The following is a 15,409-nucleotide window of genomic DNA, read 5'->3' as shown; positions in this document are numbered from 1 at the left end:
CTCTGAGAGGTTTTGAGGTACGGAAAATGGTCCAATAAAAGATGCTTTGCTGATGATTGGTGATAAGGTACATTGTTAAAGCGAAAAAAAATAGTAAAGTATCCCCTTTGACGCTGATACAAAAGGGTAATTTATTCCATTTGACAGCATTGGTATTATACAGCCTAATGAACATGAAAATTTATTCAAACATATAACTTACATACATTAAAAACAGTAATAAATATTCTTTTCACTACCATCCTCTCTTTAATGGGTTACATCAAACTGGAAGTAATACACAGATTCTTCTGTGTAATGTAATGCTTTTTAAGACCTAAATGTATGAGCACTCATTCTGCACCTCTTTGACCTGAATAGTAGCACTGCTCTCTCCTTTCGCCCTAAAATTGTTAGGTTAGCACCTGGAGGGGTTCCACAGGATTAAAATTGATAACTTATTCAATTGAGACACTACAGTATTGAGAGAAAAGAGATGTTCATTTAGCCCCTTTTTGGACTGCTTGTAATGGTTGTATGTTATATAACCTAAGTGTTTCCTCACATATTGTGCCACTGAGTCATATTATGATTCCCTTTGCCTGGTTTTCTCATTATAATACAGTAATGGTTTTGTTTTAAATAGCATTCAGCAAGCAGAGATGGGAGCAGCAATGGATGCATTGGAAAAATGTAAGCAAATTTATTTTGATCATTTTTCTTCATGATCTCTCTTTAATTTCAGGAAGCTTCATTATTTCAAACTTGCAGTGGGACTGATGAATAGGCAAAGCACTCAAACATTTTGGACCTCGTTCCAGAATATCTGTGTTCAAGATTCTTTATTAGGGTTGAACAGAAATCCAGGCAGAAAATCAAATCCATCCAATTGCAAATCCACACAAAGCTTTTGCTTTATAAACTCTTTTTTGCCCTTTAACTCAAGAATTTTACTTTTCACTCTTGAACCAAGTGAGTTAGCTTTTTTGGAACCCAAGTTTTTAGCGTTTTAGCTATCCTCTTAGCCTAAAGAGATCTCCAGAAGTACAGCATCAGCCTAGTGTGAAATACCTAACCAGCTTTTCCATCACTGCTGAAAATACTCATTGAAACACTATTGTGGAGTCCTGTAGCTCAGTGGTTAGAGCACTCGCTTTGCAAGTGGGAGACCTGAGTTCAATTCCAGGCAGGGCGAAACCTTGGGCAAGTTTCCTTACTCCACACACAACCCTAATAATAATCCCTCCAAAACCAAAAACAATAATAAATTGGTCATTTTCAATCTAAGACTGTTTGTGGGACATTGCTGTGCGCAATTGGCTGCCGCGTTCGCCCACAAATATACAGTCAATTCACTTTACAGTGTGTTCTGTGAAGCGCTTTGGGACGTCCTCCCGACGTGAAAAGCGCTATATCAAATGCAAGGATTATTATTATTATTATTATTATTATTCCTTCAGTGACTCACCCTTGTTGTCCAATGCCTCAGGCCTCTGCAGACATTGTGGCACTGGATAGATCTCGGGCACTGATTATTCACAACCTTAAGACTTTTATGTTTGATTCCAATACTCTTCTTGAAGGCAATGTTGATACTTGTAAAGAGGTGGCACTCTGTGTCATGGTTTTTCAATATCTACCATGCACTCTTCCAAAATGTTAGAAAATTACAGTTATGTTTGATTCCAATACTCTTCTTGAAGGCAATGTTGATACTTGTAAAGAGGTGGCACTCTGTGTCATGGTTTTTCAATATCTACCATGCACTCTTCCAAAATGTTAGAAAATTACAGTTTCTGTTCACTCGAGAATGAAAGGTTATTGAATAATTTTGTGTTGTAGCATGGTAAATTTGTGCTAGCAGTAGGAGACTTCGCTTTAGAGTAAATCTCCTTATACATTTATAAAAGTACAAGAAATTTAATTTAAAAAAGAAATTGTACTTGTCTTTTCCCCCCACCTATTTGTTTTACTGAAATTTACAGAACATGTAAAATGTTTTTCATTTGGGATAGCTTTTCCTCATGTTACTAAGCTCTCATCAAAATGTAGAGTAGTGAGATTTTTACTTGAGTCCTTTTATTCATATAATACTGCATAATCTATATAAGGTTTGAAACAGATTACATCGGAATAATTTGTACCATGGTTTCAATCAATAATCCCATCAATTTGTTTGAAAATCTGTCTTTATTACTCGCAAGATGGAAATAAATCGTATTCGCTGATCTGCAATGAGCAAATTGGCAAGACTCACAAATTGGGTCAAGAAATATTGATTTTGCTTGCCAACTCTTTTTTTCCCCTTCAATTTGCCAGATTTCGCGATTTATAATCCTTGCATTTGATGTAGATTTGTAGTTGTTTTGTAGATCTCGCAATTGAAACTGCTTCTTATGTTTCCAAAGTTTTAATTCGGGCATTGAATCAATAGGTTAGCACGGTCAAGTAAAACTCTTTCTCACTCCCCAATTGTGTTCTTTGGGATCTGAGAATTCTAATCAATCATGCAGTGATTTTTCTATTCCATGAACCAGAGGGTGAGTGTCACTTCCTTGGCTCCAAGAGGAGCTCAATTAAACATATTGAATATAATAAGATCCCAAAGGGGAGGGAGAAAGAGCAAGAGTCTTCTTTGACCATGTTAATATATTGATGGAGAATTTGGTGGAATTTGAGAAAATGATTCCAGCCTATCTTTGTCAGTAGCAACAAAAACAACAATTTGCATTTATGTAGCGCCCCTCACGCAGCCGTAGTGTCCCAGAGCACTTAGCGCTTTCAGCTCTGAGTCAAAAGGTTGTGGGTTCAAGTCCCGCGGTGGGTCTTTGAACTCATAGTCTAAGCTGACACTTCAGTGCAATACTGTCGGAGGTTTCATCATTCGGATCAGATGTTAAACCCATCTACCTATTCAGGTGGACGTTAAAGATTCCATGGCACTATTCGACAAGAGAGTTTCTCTCAATGTCCTGGCCAACAATCCTGCTGATACAATTGGTCATTCACCTTACAGCTGTTTCTGTAAAATTGGCTGCAGCATTTCATCTACAAAACACAGAGTCACTTCACTCATATATATTTTGTGAAGAGCTTTGGGACATCCTCTTAACAGGCCCTGTACCAAATGTAAGGATTATTATCAACCTCTGCACTGATCTTAATTTTGTTTTACTTTAAGCAATCTGGTCTTACAACACTGATCAATCAATCTATTCATGAGGAATGGTAGTTTTTGCTATATAATGGTTATTGCTCAAGTATAATGGATTGTGGATTTTCTTTTTCCATCACAAGTCTGCATGCCACTCAGAAGCCAGAAGCAGAGCACAATGCATTTTTAACCACATTAATCAGTAGCAACAGATCGTGCTCCTTCTTTGTGGAATTGTGTTACCATGGGAACGCGTAAAGCAAGCGGCTTTCGTATAATTAGATTATATGGTGGATGGCAGAGCAATGGGTTAAAGCCTAAACAAGCTGTTCCATTGAGTTGCAAGCAAGTTATCCCAATCAGCAATAGAAAAAGACCACAAAGCCAATCATGCCAATCATCTTTTGATGGATCTCACCCCAGGCTGCCTGCCCTTGTGATACTCCTCAGTTGTTCAAGGAAGTTGTTGAATGGAGACAGTTTATTTTCAGGTGGAAATACAATTTATCCATCGCATTCTCATAAATTTCATGAAAAGAAAATCAAGGCCACAGTGTACTTTTGGTTTTGCAGGGAATCACCTGTCTTTCTCCTTGACTGGAGCATTACACATGGTGGTAGACTAATAAGAGAAGATTTTCTACAGGTGCAATGGAAAGCACCTCATAACCTGCTGACACATTTATAAGGATAATAATAATAATCCTTGCATTTGATATAGCGCTTTCCATGTCTTCTAGACGTCTCATAATGCTTCACAGAATAGACTGTAAAGTGAATTGACTGAATATTTGTGGGCGAAATGCTGCAGCCAATTGTGCACAGCAGTGTCCCACAAACAGTCCTGGATTGAAATGACCCAATTTATTATAGTTTTTTTTTCTTGTGGGATTATTATCAGGCGTGTGGAGTAAGGAAACTTGCCCAAGATTTCACCCTGCCAGGAATCGAACCCAGGTTTCTCTTGCAAAGCGAGTGCTGTAACCACTGAGCTACAGGAATCCATTTGTAGATTATATACAATAAGAAAGCCTTGGAACAGCAATCGGCTATTGTGACAACTGCAGATCATCCAGAACTCTGCAGCTCGTGTCCTCTCACACACGAGGCTCCGTGACCATACCACACCCACCCGGCTCTATTGGCTCCCCATTCCCCAAAGGATAGAGTTCAAAATCCTCGTCCTCGTCTTCAAAGTCCTCCACGGCCTTACTCCTTCCTACATCTATGACCTAACAACACTATATCAACCTGCTCGCTCACCAGGCTCCAGCCTGCTCCTCGTCTCCCACCCGGACTATTCCACCTTGGTGGTCGGGCCTTCAGCCTCTTTGCCCCCACCCTTTGGAACTCCATCCCACATTCCCTTCACCTCGCTCCCTCCCTTGCCTCCCTGACGGCACGTCTCAAGACCCTCCTCTTCGACTGTGCCTTTGGTCACCCTCCTACCCCTATCTCCCTGCCCTCCACCCCTCCTAATCCCAACCCCCTGTTTGGGTCCAAATTCCTGTTTGTCTAGCTTCTTGGGACATCTTCCCGACGTGAAAGGCGCTGTACAAACATAATTTGTAGTTGTCATTCACACATAATTTCTGCACTGGTTTTCGAGACGCCTGATATAATCCCACTCTCTTGTTCCCTTCCGCATACCCTTTTACTGTTCCTCTTTTTCAACTCATATCTAATTTCCTTTTTTATAAAATAGTGAATAGACTTTGCCTTAACAATCAATGGTGTGTGCCAAAGATTCCCACATTCTAGTTACACATTGGAAAGATTAATTATTTTAGTGATTATCTTAACTTTATAGCCCTCTGATCACTTGGCTCAAGGCACTCGTAGGATATCCAGTGCCTTCTCATCACATACTTATTGACACTGGGTTTTTTGGGGTGAAGAGCTTGCAAATTGAAAGAAACCATTCGCCTGAAATGAGAACAACTCCTTCTCTTCAAGATGATGTGTTGTTTTTTTTCCAAAGCAGCACAGTCACTTTGAACCATTTTGCTAAGTGAACAGATCACTTTCTCTTCAGTGATTCCTGCTGAATTCTTGTGAAGATTTCGATTCCATTGTAATTAGAGTGCGATATGCATGCTTTGATCTGATAGCTGTGACAGAAAAATTATAATGTCTGTGCACCATCGCGTTTTGTCCTTTACTCACAGAAAGTGACAATAGACGGAAATTGACAACATTGATAATAAAATTATTATCATAAAATATTAATGAGTGGCTACAGAAAACAATTGGGGCTTTAGACAAAAGGAGGTGACAGTAAAGCAAATCACTTCAAATAAATCCTCTAATAAAAATTATATTCACATTAATCCAATTTCACAGTTGTGTGGTACTGTGAATGGTGTTCGCATGAGCAGACAATTTCAATGAGCACTTTATCAAAGGCTCTATACAATGCGAAAAGAAAACAAATTAGTCAAATAATTACCTAAGTGAATGTAAAATGTAACCTTTCAATAGCTCAAAGGTACTGGTGTTCTAAAAGCTTTCCAGTAATTTCAGTTTAGAGACTGGGAGTAATGGGGACATGTGCATTTAAGGTCTAAAAGTGCTTTGAGACGCCTTCGAGACATGAAAGGTGCTGCATAAATGTATATTGTGTTGTAAAATTTCCCCAGTAATTCCAGATTACTAAGAATTAACTCTAGCATGTGTTGATAAAAATATAGGCTGCATAAGAAGCATGTGACGATAATTTCACTTGCCCATGTCAATAGCAAAATAAGTTTTTATGCAAATTTAGGAAGCAAGTTTCACTTTCTCACTAGAAGTTCATATGAAGATTACAATTACAGTTTGCATTTAGATAATATCTTTCACATCAGGACGAAATCTCAAAGAGCTTTACACAGTTCACTGGGAGCTGGGGGTGGGGGAGAAAGTGGCTGAGAGCATGGTCAAAGAGGAAGGTCTTAAGGTAGGTTTTAAAGGTTGGGATGGAAAGTACAAGACGGGTGGACTCTGCGATAGAGTTCTAGAGATCAGGAGCAGAATGGCTGAAAACTTGCTTACTAATGGGATGAGGGGCATGAAGTAGTTTGGCATTTGCTGAGTAGGGGGAGCAGGCAGGGCAGTAGCATTGCAGGAGGTGGTAGAGATAGGGTGGGGCGAGGGCATGGAGGCATTTGAAAGTGAGAACAAGGTTCTTGAATTCAATCTGCGTGGCTCATGGACTAGTGGGGAAAGGATGCAGGCTATAGAGTTCGGAATGTTTTTCAGCTTGTGAAGGGAAAAGCTGGGAATCTTGTGGGCAAGGCATGGGAAGCCTGGATGTGATGAAGGAATGGATAAAGATCACGACAACCGCAGTGGGGGTGTGGGGGGAGTGTCATAACCAGGCAATGTTGCGGAGGTGAGGGAAAGTCGACCATTTGAGACCCTGGATATAGGACTTAAAGGAGGTTGTGAGTCAAACAAGACACCAAGGTTTTGCACTGGCATCCATGCCGGTTGATGCGGAGGTGAGAAGGTGCTGATTCGAGCCAAACAGAAGAGCCTCAAACCTATTGAAATTGAATTGTGGAAAGTTAGAACTCAACCAGGACTTGATGTCTGACAGGCAAATGGTTAGAACAACTGGGGTTGAATTTGTGAAAGGAAGGGTGTGGTTCCAGCATACTGTTTGAGCAAGTAGCTTCTCCCAGTTTCTTGGCCAACAACCCTTCAGATTAAATTGATCATTCATCTCATTATTGTTTGAGATTTTTCTAGTGCAGCCAGGTGATTATATCAAGTGCAGCAATTATTATTATGATAGGTGTTGTTATAATAACATCCTCAATAACCTTCAATCCTATTTGTAAAGAAATATTCATCCAGTTTATTTGTAGAGTTGTTGATCGCTTCTAATTCCATAATATTTGTGCTCTGTTGAAGGGGAGAGGGATTCCTCCTAATCTCAGAATGACTTGAGGTTTCTTAGTTTTAACTCGCATCCTCCAGTTGTCTTGGCCAAGGTTAATCTAATTGCTTCTACATGATCGATTCTTCTCAACATTTAAAACAAAGGATGGGTCACATCTCCTGTCATTGGGAGTCATTCTGCTCCATGAATTATATGTACTGAATTTGTTGCTCTGGGCTAGGTAGGTTTTTTTGCAATGCCATGTTACAATATAAATGAAGAAGGTAATTTGAAAATGACATTACATTTCTACTGCACTAGATCTTGCCTTGTTACCTGATTCTTATTTCATTGAACAGCATATCACCACAGGAGCTTTTTGGTTTGGAACTCCACTAAATTGGATTAAGTTGATACGTTAGCCTTCGATATTCTTTTTTTGGAATCAGCAGAATGCAGTACACCTCATGAGCATTGCTCATTTGTTCCCTGGATAACTTCAAGTCGAATGGATATTTTCAAGGCTCTTCAGTCTTGAGAGAGGGAACTCTGAGGTGTATAATATTTTAAATATGGTTGAAAAAGTAAACCCATAACAATACTTTAGGATGATCCAAGACAGTAGAACAAAAGGACAGAGGTTTAGAGTTGCAAAGGGCAATTTCAGGACTGATACTAGGTGGTGCTGTGAAGGGAGGGTGGGTATTCTGAAAAGATTAGATCAGATGGGGCGAAGGGTCTTCTTCATCAAAAACAATTTTGTAATTTTACTAAAAGTATAAACTCATAGAATCTGGAATCCTTTCCATTTATGTGCACTGAATTTAAATTTCACTGCATTTTCAATTATTACATTGAACAATTTGTCAGCAAGCTTATGCGATGTAAACGTCCTCTTGTTAAGCGTAGCAATTTTGACACGTAGCAATTTTGGTCTAATTTGCGTGCTAGGTTTTACAGGTTGTGCTAACCATATGCAAATATGCATGTGTACATAGAAATTACAAGTGCCTTTAATTCTGTAATTAACAACCAGTGAAAAGGATTTCAGGTGGCTCTATAATCCATTACATTGGATGTTAATTAAATAAACTACTCAGCACTGCTCCTTTACATTCCCACGTTGACTTGTTCCCAGCTATACTGCTGACAAATTTGCTGATCTGTGAGTTATACAAATATGGTATAATTATTATAATACAAAGTTAATGTAACTAAAACGCTGTTTCATAATATTACCAAATAATTTTGGTTGATGAAGGCCTTTGAGTCCATTTAATCTCACCATTCTGGAATCCATCCTCCCATCACAGTATGTGAGATGTCCTCCCAATATGAAAAGGCGCTATCACAAACCCAACGATTATTGTTGTTGTTGTTGTCACTTTGTATAAAGAATTGTTTCCTGGCAATGTAGACGAGCATCCTGTTTGCCTTGTTTATTATCTCTACACAGTACCTACTTAAGAGCAGTATGAGCCAGCAACACCAAGGTGTACCCCCAACTTTGCAATGCTTTATACTCCCCAGCTAGCATCTGAATGCTGGTGACATTTTTATAGTGTCAATGAAGAGTCGTTGGGATTGCTACCTTTTTGTCAACGATAAAACTTAAGGGCGGTCTAGCAGACTACCTGCTTCTTTGTAAACGACATCCAGCACAGTTAGTACTTGCTTGAGGTGGTCTCTAGTTCTTCTGTTAAATCAGATTGATCTTGGACCCCGAGTGTACACCTACAATTGTACTGCTGATTTTGCAGTCGTTCAGTGCGATTCTGTTGCTGAGCTAATGCAAACCTGTTCGTATAATTGGCCTATCAGTAATTCAGGGAAACTGACTAATGCAGAATGCTGTAATAGGAGAGTAAGCTTAACCTTTATGGAAGCAAAAATGCTGGAGAGTTTCAGTGAAGCATGTTTCATCTTGTGCAGATTTCACACTTCCCACTGGCAATGCTGGCAGTTCTTTGGAGCAGACGGATGATGCAAAATGAGTAGAGCAATATTCAACCAAATCTAACTTTCAGCTCCATGTTTTGCATCACTTGCATTTTCCCTAAAATATATTCCTATTTATATCCCACATACAAGTCATATCACTTCACCTCAATGCCACTTTCCTTGCGGTGCTACTTAATCCTTTAAATCAAGCACTTGTTCTCGCTATCTCTTTCTCTAATCCTCTACTTTTTCACTTTTCCTTTCTGACTGTTCTTGCAGTATATTTGTTTTCTTTCTTTCCCCTCTCTGTTTCTCTCTTTCTCTTCCTTTATCTCTCTCTCTCCCTCCATTCCCCCTCTTCTTTCTCAAGAATGTCCACCTTGCTGTGTAGATTTACAGTCATATTTATTCAGTGGAAGTGAATAATAGTTTTATTGCCGCAAGAAATAATTGTTTACTCAAGGAAAACATAACAACAGTAACAGTCCCAGTGAATAAATTCTGTACCATCAGTCATGTGCAGGTTTCATTGAAACCCTGCAGCACTTTTGCTTCCATAAAGGTTAACCTTCCTCTCCTATTTCAGCATTCCGCATTAGTCAGTTTCCCTAAATTACTAATAGGCCAATTATACGCACAGGTTTGCATTAGCTCATTCCTATTTATTCCTATAAATGCTCACTGTAAAGGATGTCCACGTCATCAGAAGAGGGTGACTTTTCTCGCACTGTCTCTAACTCCAAGTGTGATTATTCTCTTCCCTGCTGGAATTGTGGAGTCCTGTAGCTCAGTGGTTAGAGCACTCGCTTTGCAAGTGAGAGACCTGAGTTCAATTCCAGGCAGGGCGAAACCTTGGGCAAGTTTCCTTACTCCACACGCCTAATAATAATCCCTCCAAAACTAAAAACAATAATTAAATTGGTCATTTTCAATCTACGACTGTTTGTGGGACATTGCTGTGCGCAATTGGCTGCCGCGTTCGCCCACAAATATACAGTCAATTCACTTTACAGTGTGTTCTGTGAAGCGCTTTGGGACGTCCTCCCGACGTGAAAAGCGCTATATCAAATGCAAGGATTATTATTATTATTATTATTATTATTATTATTGTAGCCTTTTGCTGCTGTAAAATGTTTCATTTTGAGATTTTTCTTGAAGAGAGGCACTCTCTGTGGTCTGTCTATGTGGTCTGTCTAACCTATTCATAATTGGCCCTCCAAAAACACTGGGATTTGAGAGCAATACTCGAGAGAACAGCAGGTGGCTGCTGTTGTGGTATCACTTTCAGAGATTGGTAAACATCTCGAAACTGAAATGTGATCTATTATTCTGCTTTAATCCTATTCATTCTTCACCTTGAGCAATACATACAGACACTGTGGCATTTTAATTAGGTTTCATCTCTCCAGCTGTGAGATAACATGATAAAAAACCTTCTATTGCACATGTGTGCGCCACTCTCAGTAATTCTGAAGATGTATGGACAAACCAAAATTAATTCATTTGGTTGAAACTTTGAAGTGACTAAAATATGTAAGTTATAGGATTAGGCTTCAGAAAGCTGGAAGTGTTCTTGTTCTTTTTTATTTTGATGAATGAAAGCGTTTTAATAATATGTTACAGTATTGATGTTTTATACTGCTCACACTGAACCAGCACAGAAGGCTATGTCTGATTTTGTAATGCTTTTCTAATTAATTTAAAAAAGAGAAGTTTTTTTTTACCTGAAGATGTATGAATCTTGATGTACAATACAAATTTACACATATATGTGTAGTGCCTTTCACATCCGAATCACATCCAAAAGTGTTGGACAGTCCAGGGCTTGCATCCGAACGAAGTGGGGGGCAAGGGCGATGTGGGTGGAAAGATGACTGAAAGCAATCGATTAATGCAGTCTAGACCTGTGAAAACAGACCTGTGTGCTGCAGTTGTGATCACTCGTAGCTTTAATTCTTTCATAGGTGCCCCCCCCCCAACCCCCGCATCCCCCGTGTGCATATAAATACAGCTGCATGTTTATCCTTTGCTGCTGCTGATTTATTGGTTCACCTTAACACAGGAAAAGTGTGGAGTAATGCTCAGTGCACATTACACAAACAAAATTAATCCTTGAACACCTCACCAAATTCCTCTTCGACTCCCAGTACTTCAGCGGACTGATTTAAGAACCTTGTCCTGATCTTCCAATTCCTCCACCTCACCTATGTAATCTTCTCCAGAGTTATTCTTGCAACTCTGGTCTACGCTCACTCTCTGTTCCCTTTTGTTTCCGAGACACTATTCTGCTTGAAGGGCACTGTATAACTGCAAGTTGTTGTTATTTTCCTGTTGGTGGTCAAGCCTTTAGCCATCATGAATCCACCTGTCTTCTAGAAGTCTCTTCCAAACCCCTTGTTCTTGTTACCTCTCCCCTGCCTTTGACATTCTTCCTAGAATGTATCTCTTTGACTGAGCCTCTAATTACCATGTTTAATCCTTTCATATCCCTGCTGAATGTTGACCACTATGTTTGCCAAGCAATTTAGAGATATCCCTTTACATTGGTTGTGCAATATAAAGGCAAGCTGTTATTCCTCAACAGTTGCAATGTATATTACTCATTAAAACGTTTAAAATTGAGTCTTGAAATACATTTGAAATATAGGAGCGGGGTGGGAGGGATATGTTATCTCTTCATATGTAACCTTGTCACAAAAGTCTTTCCCCCAAAAAAACTGTCCAGCTGTTGCTCAATTTTTGTTAAATTGTCAATACGGCATCCATTGATCTCCCGACAGTATAAAGCAATCTTGAGCACAAAAAGATTGCCCTAATTTTTGTTTTACCTTTTGGATATCTAGCTGCGTTTTTGTTCTTTTTTAAAATTCCAGTGTAACTTTCTTTTTGAAGCACCATGGGGTGTAGTTCATTAATAAAATATTTTTGCCTTGTACCAGATAACTTTCCCCAGATGGCTCATCAGAAGCGCTTCATTGAACGGAAATACAGACAGGAGTTGAGAGAAATGAGGCGGGAAAGAGAACGACAGGAGAAGGATCCCGATGAGACTGAGGAGAGCAGAAAATAAACGAGTACATGAAAACTGTGGCATATTTACCTTCTTAAAAACTGCAATTCTAGCCACGTTGGCCTTTGGGGACTTAACCTATTTTTAATGTGAAAGTGAACGAGGAGCCATGAAACAAGTATACCAAGAATGGGATACAGTACCCACTCTTTGTAATGAGGTATGAAACACACTCTTGCAGAAGAGGCTTTGCATTGGAGACATTGCTATTTGTTTCATGTTATTTAAATATTCTCTGAGTGGGCTTGATTTTTTTTTAAAGTTGTGTTTTTAATTCTTTCATTTCAGTGTCGTGATTTCTAATTGTGTGGTTTTAATTTTGTTATAGTGCAACCCTGTTATAATGCGCTTGCTGGGTCCAATCTTTCATGCCCCACGTTTTCATGGCACTAAAAGTGCCATGGGTTAAAATAATAATAATCCTTCCATTTGATATAGTGCTTTTTACATCTTCTAGACGTCTCAAAGCGCTTCACAGAATATGCTGTAATGTGAATTGAATGTATATTTGTGGGTGAAACGCGGCAGCAATTGTGCACGGCAGTATCCCAAAAACAGTCATGGATTGAGTGACCAAATTATTGTTGGTTTTCTTTGAAGGATTATTATCCCCGGAAAAACGATTAGCCAATCCACTAACTTATTGCTAGGTAAACAGGCGTGTGGAGTGAGGTAACTTACCCAACATTTAGCCCTGCCAGGAAAAGAACTCCGGTCTCTCTCTTGCGAGGTGAGTGCTCTGACCACTGAGCTACAGGAGTTACTGTCTCTTAATCATGACAAGCCTAAAACCAAGATGAAACCATCTGGGAAGTGACATTAGGTTACTTCTAATGTCACTTCCTGTTTGATCCGTGCCAGTGTCCTGCACTAAAAATAGCCAACTTCCGTATCATTGGGTGCCGGAAGTGATGCCAGCAGCCTGACAGCCTGGAAGTTGGCCATTTTTAGCACTGGGTAGTCAGCCAATTTTTGTGCTGATTATGTGGGTTCACAGGACACCCGCTTATAAGTGAACCCATCTTATGAGGCCGCCTTATGACAGGGTTGCCCTGTGTCTACTTTCTGCAAGACATTTTGGGTATTGCTTCTACACTCTTGCTCTGTAATGTCTTGCTATTGTCAAACCAATAAAGTACCTCGTTTTTATTGACCAGAAGAGGAAAACAATCTTTTTTGCATCACAGTCTCCTCGTCTGCTGAAGATTTCTATAAACTGAAGGAAAAATAAGACACATTTTGTAAATCTTGGCATCAAATCCCATTCAGTCAATAACTTGAACAGTCACAACAGGAAAGGCTTCACGAAAACTTGTGGCACGCTTAACATAACATAAGACTTTGAAGATGCTGTGGTGTACCTCCAGGTGAAACTCGACAGTCAATTAAATATATTATGTGTGTTGAGGATAATTATGAAACATTTTCATACTGAGACCTTATTTAGTATTGTTTATGTTGCATGTTTATCTAACATCCTACCCAATGTGAATGGGAAGCATGTTACATTGAAATGGACTTATATCAGACTGGATTAGTGCTGTAAGACCTATCAGACCTTACACACATTTGATATCTTCAACAAGCTATCCAGATCCTTTCTTCAAATACACAAATGTCCTCCTATCTTTCAGATCTGTGAATGTTGACATTAGTTTATTCAAGTTTTGTTGGGCAAGTTTCTGATATTAATCGACAATCTTGTCAAAAATTTAGGACTTATACACCAACCTTATGCCTTCTCTCAAAGGATTTCAAACAGTACGATGAACATGCCCCAAGCACACACCAGTCCTACACAAGCTGCTTTTAATAAGGTTTCCTGTGAAATGTCTCATGTTGTCCCAGTTTTTGACAGATCTCAAAGATATGACCCAATAAGGAAACTAACTTGCTAAAATGTTATGCACATGATAGCTTTTGGTGTAAATTGCAGGGATTTTTTTTTAAAAAGGAAAAGGGTAAATATAGAAGAAGAGAAAGAAACAAACTACGCTGGAAAAGAGCTGGATACGGCTCATCAGTGGCCTAGAAATGTACATAAACCCATCTTATTTCTTTGTTTTATGATTAGTGACATTTGATAATTGTGTATCTACGCCTTAGTTAGGTTTGAAATTTGGAGATCTAAGCCAGTATGTACAGGGTGCAGAGTGGAGAAGGTTTTGTCTTAAAACTGATAAATGCTGAGTATGAACACTGGGTGAGACCCGTTGACTCTGAATATGGTAATCCAGCAATTAACTGTGCATGCTAACAGTTCAAGGTGGCTCCATTTTCATTCTTACATGAGTTGCAAGCGCAACTTCAGACACATATTAAAACAATCTGACATATTTGGCATTTCAAACAAACAAGATTTACACATAATCCAGATGAAGACATTTTGCTTTGAAAGTCATTGCTGTTAGTAACCAAAGAGCATCTTTTTCCTCGCTAAGATGCTGAAACTCCGATATGCATAAACCAAATTCCAGGCTTACATTTTGCAAATGTCCGATTGCGAGATTAATGAATTGTGTATACCAAACCTATAAAGTCTGAAAGAAGGTTGGTATTAAGCAATTGCATTTTGCTTGTCAGCTTTTCTAACTGAATTACTGAATCCCACCACAAACTTGCAAACTGGAAGTCCTAGTTTAAATACAAGAATTTGTTAGGCGAAAGAAGACCAAGGTCCATCCAGTTTGCCTTCTACTATCCTGGCAGTCGCATGACATGTCGTGTCCTAAACTATATATTGAACCTGTTCCATACGTTTACAACTTGCTCCCTGAAGCAGTGCTACAGCAGATTTGTTATGAATTTACTTCCCTTCAAACGCAGGTCGTGTTCTCCGGTTCTATTATTCAATACAAGATAAAACACCTTATCATGGTTCAGCGACTCGTAATATGGTTTGTGAATATTGCATTTTTGATCCCCAATACCACATATTAAAAGTGATGCTGTTAAAGTTCCACGCTCCAATTCAATAATTTTAATTGCAGTAATTTTAAAAATAATGCGATAATACAAAACAATTTACATTTATATGGACAATTTTCATTTTTAGCATCTTTTCTTGAATTTTATCTGGAATGTGTTCTCTAACTCTGTGACCTGCTGTCCCCATTATCAACCTGTCTGCTCAGCAGGCTCTGCCTGCTCCATGTCCCCCGTCCTGCCCCCCCTACTATCAGCGATCGGGCCTTCAGTCTCTGCCCCCACACTTTGGAACATCATTCCACAGTCTATTTGCCTTGCTCCCTCCTTTACCTCTCTCAAGGCACTCCTCAAGACCTTCTCTTCGACCATGCCTTCGGCCACCCTCCTACCCCCACCCTCCCTGCCCACTACCACCCCTGATCCCAAACCCCAGCTCGGGTCCAAATCTCTGACCATCCAACGCCATATGATG

At 39.4% G+C, this 15,409-nt stretch overlaps 1 protein-coding gene across 1 annotated transcript in view; it reads left to right on the top strand.

Annotated features, from left to right (window-relative positions):
* Positions 1-12,463, top strand: part of drosha (drosha ribonuclease III) — an 82,248-nt gene extending 69,785 nt beyond the window's left edge. The window contains exons 31-32 of the mRNA XM_007895464.2: positions 626-672; positions 11,879-12,463. Coding sequence (XP_007893655.2) covers positions 626-672; positions 11,879-12,009 — 178 coding nt within the window. The 3' untranslated portion in view covers positions 12,010-12,463. The remainder of the gene's footprint in view (positions 1-625; positions 673-11,878) is intronic.
* Positions 12,464-15,409: the final 2,946 nt, after the last annotated feature.

The sequence above is a fragment of the Callorhinchus milii genome, unplaced genomic scaffold (assembly GCF_018977255.1).
Source record: "Callorhinchus milii isolate IMCB2004 unplaced genomic scaffold, IMCB_Cmil_1.0 Scaffold2, whole genome shotgun sequence".
Classification (NCBI taxonomy): domain Eukaryota; kingdom Metazoa; phylum Chordata; class Chondrichthyes; order Chimaeriformes; family Callorhinchidae; genus Callorhinchus; species Callorhinchus milii.
Note: the sequence above shows the minus strand (reverse complement) of the source record. Positions and strands in the feature narration are given on the sequence as shown.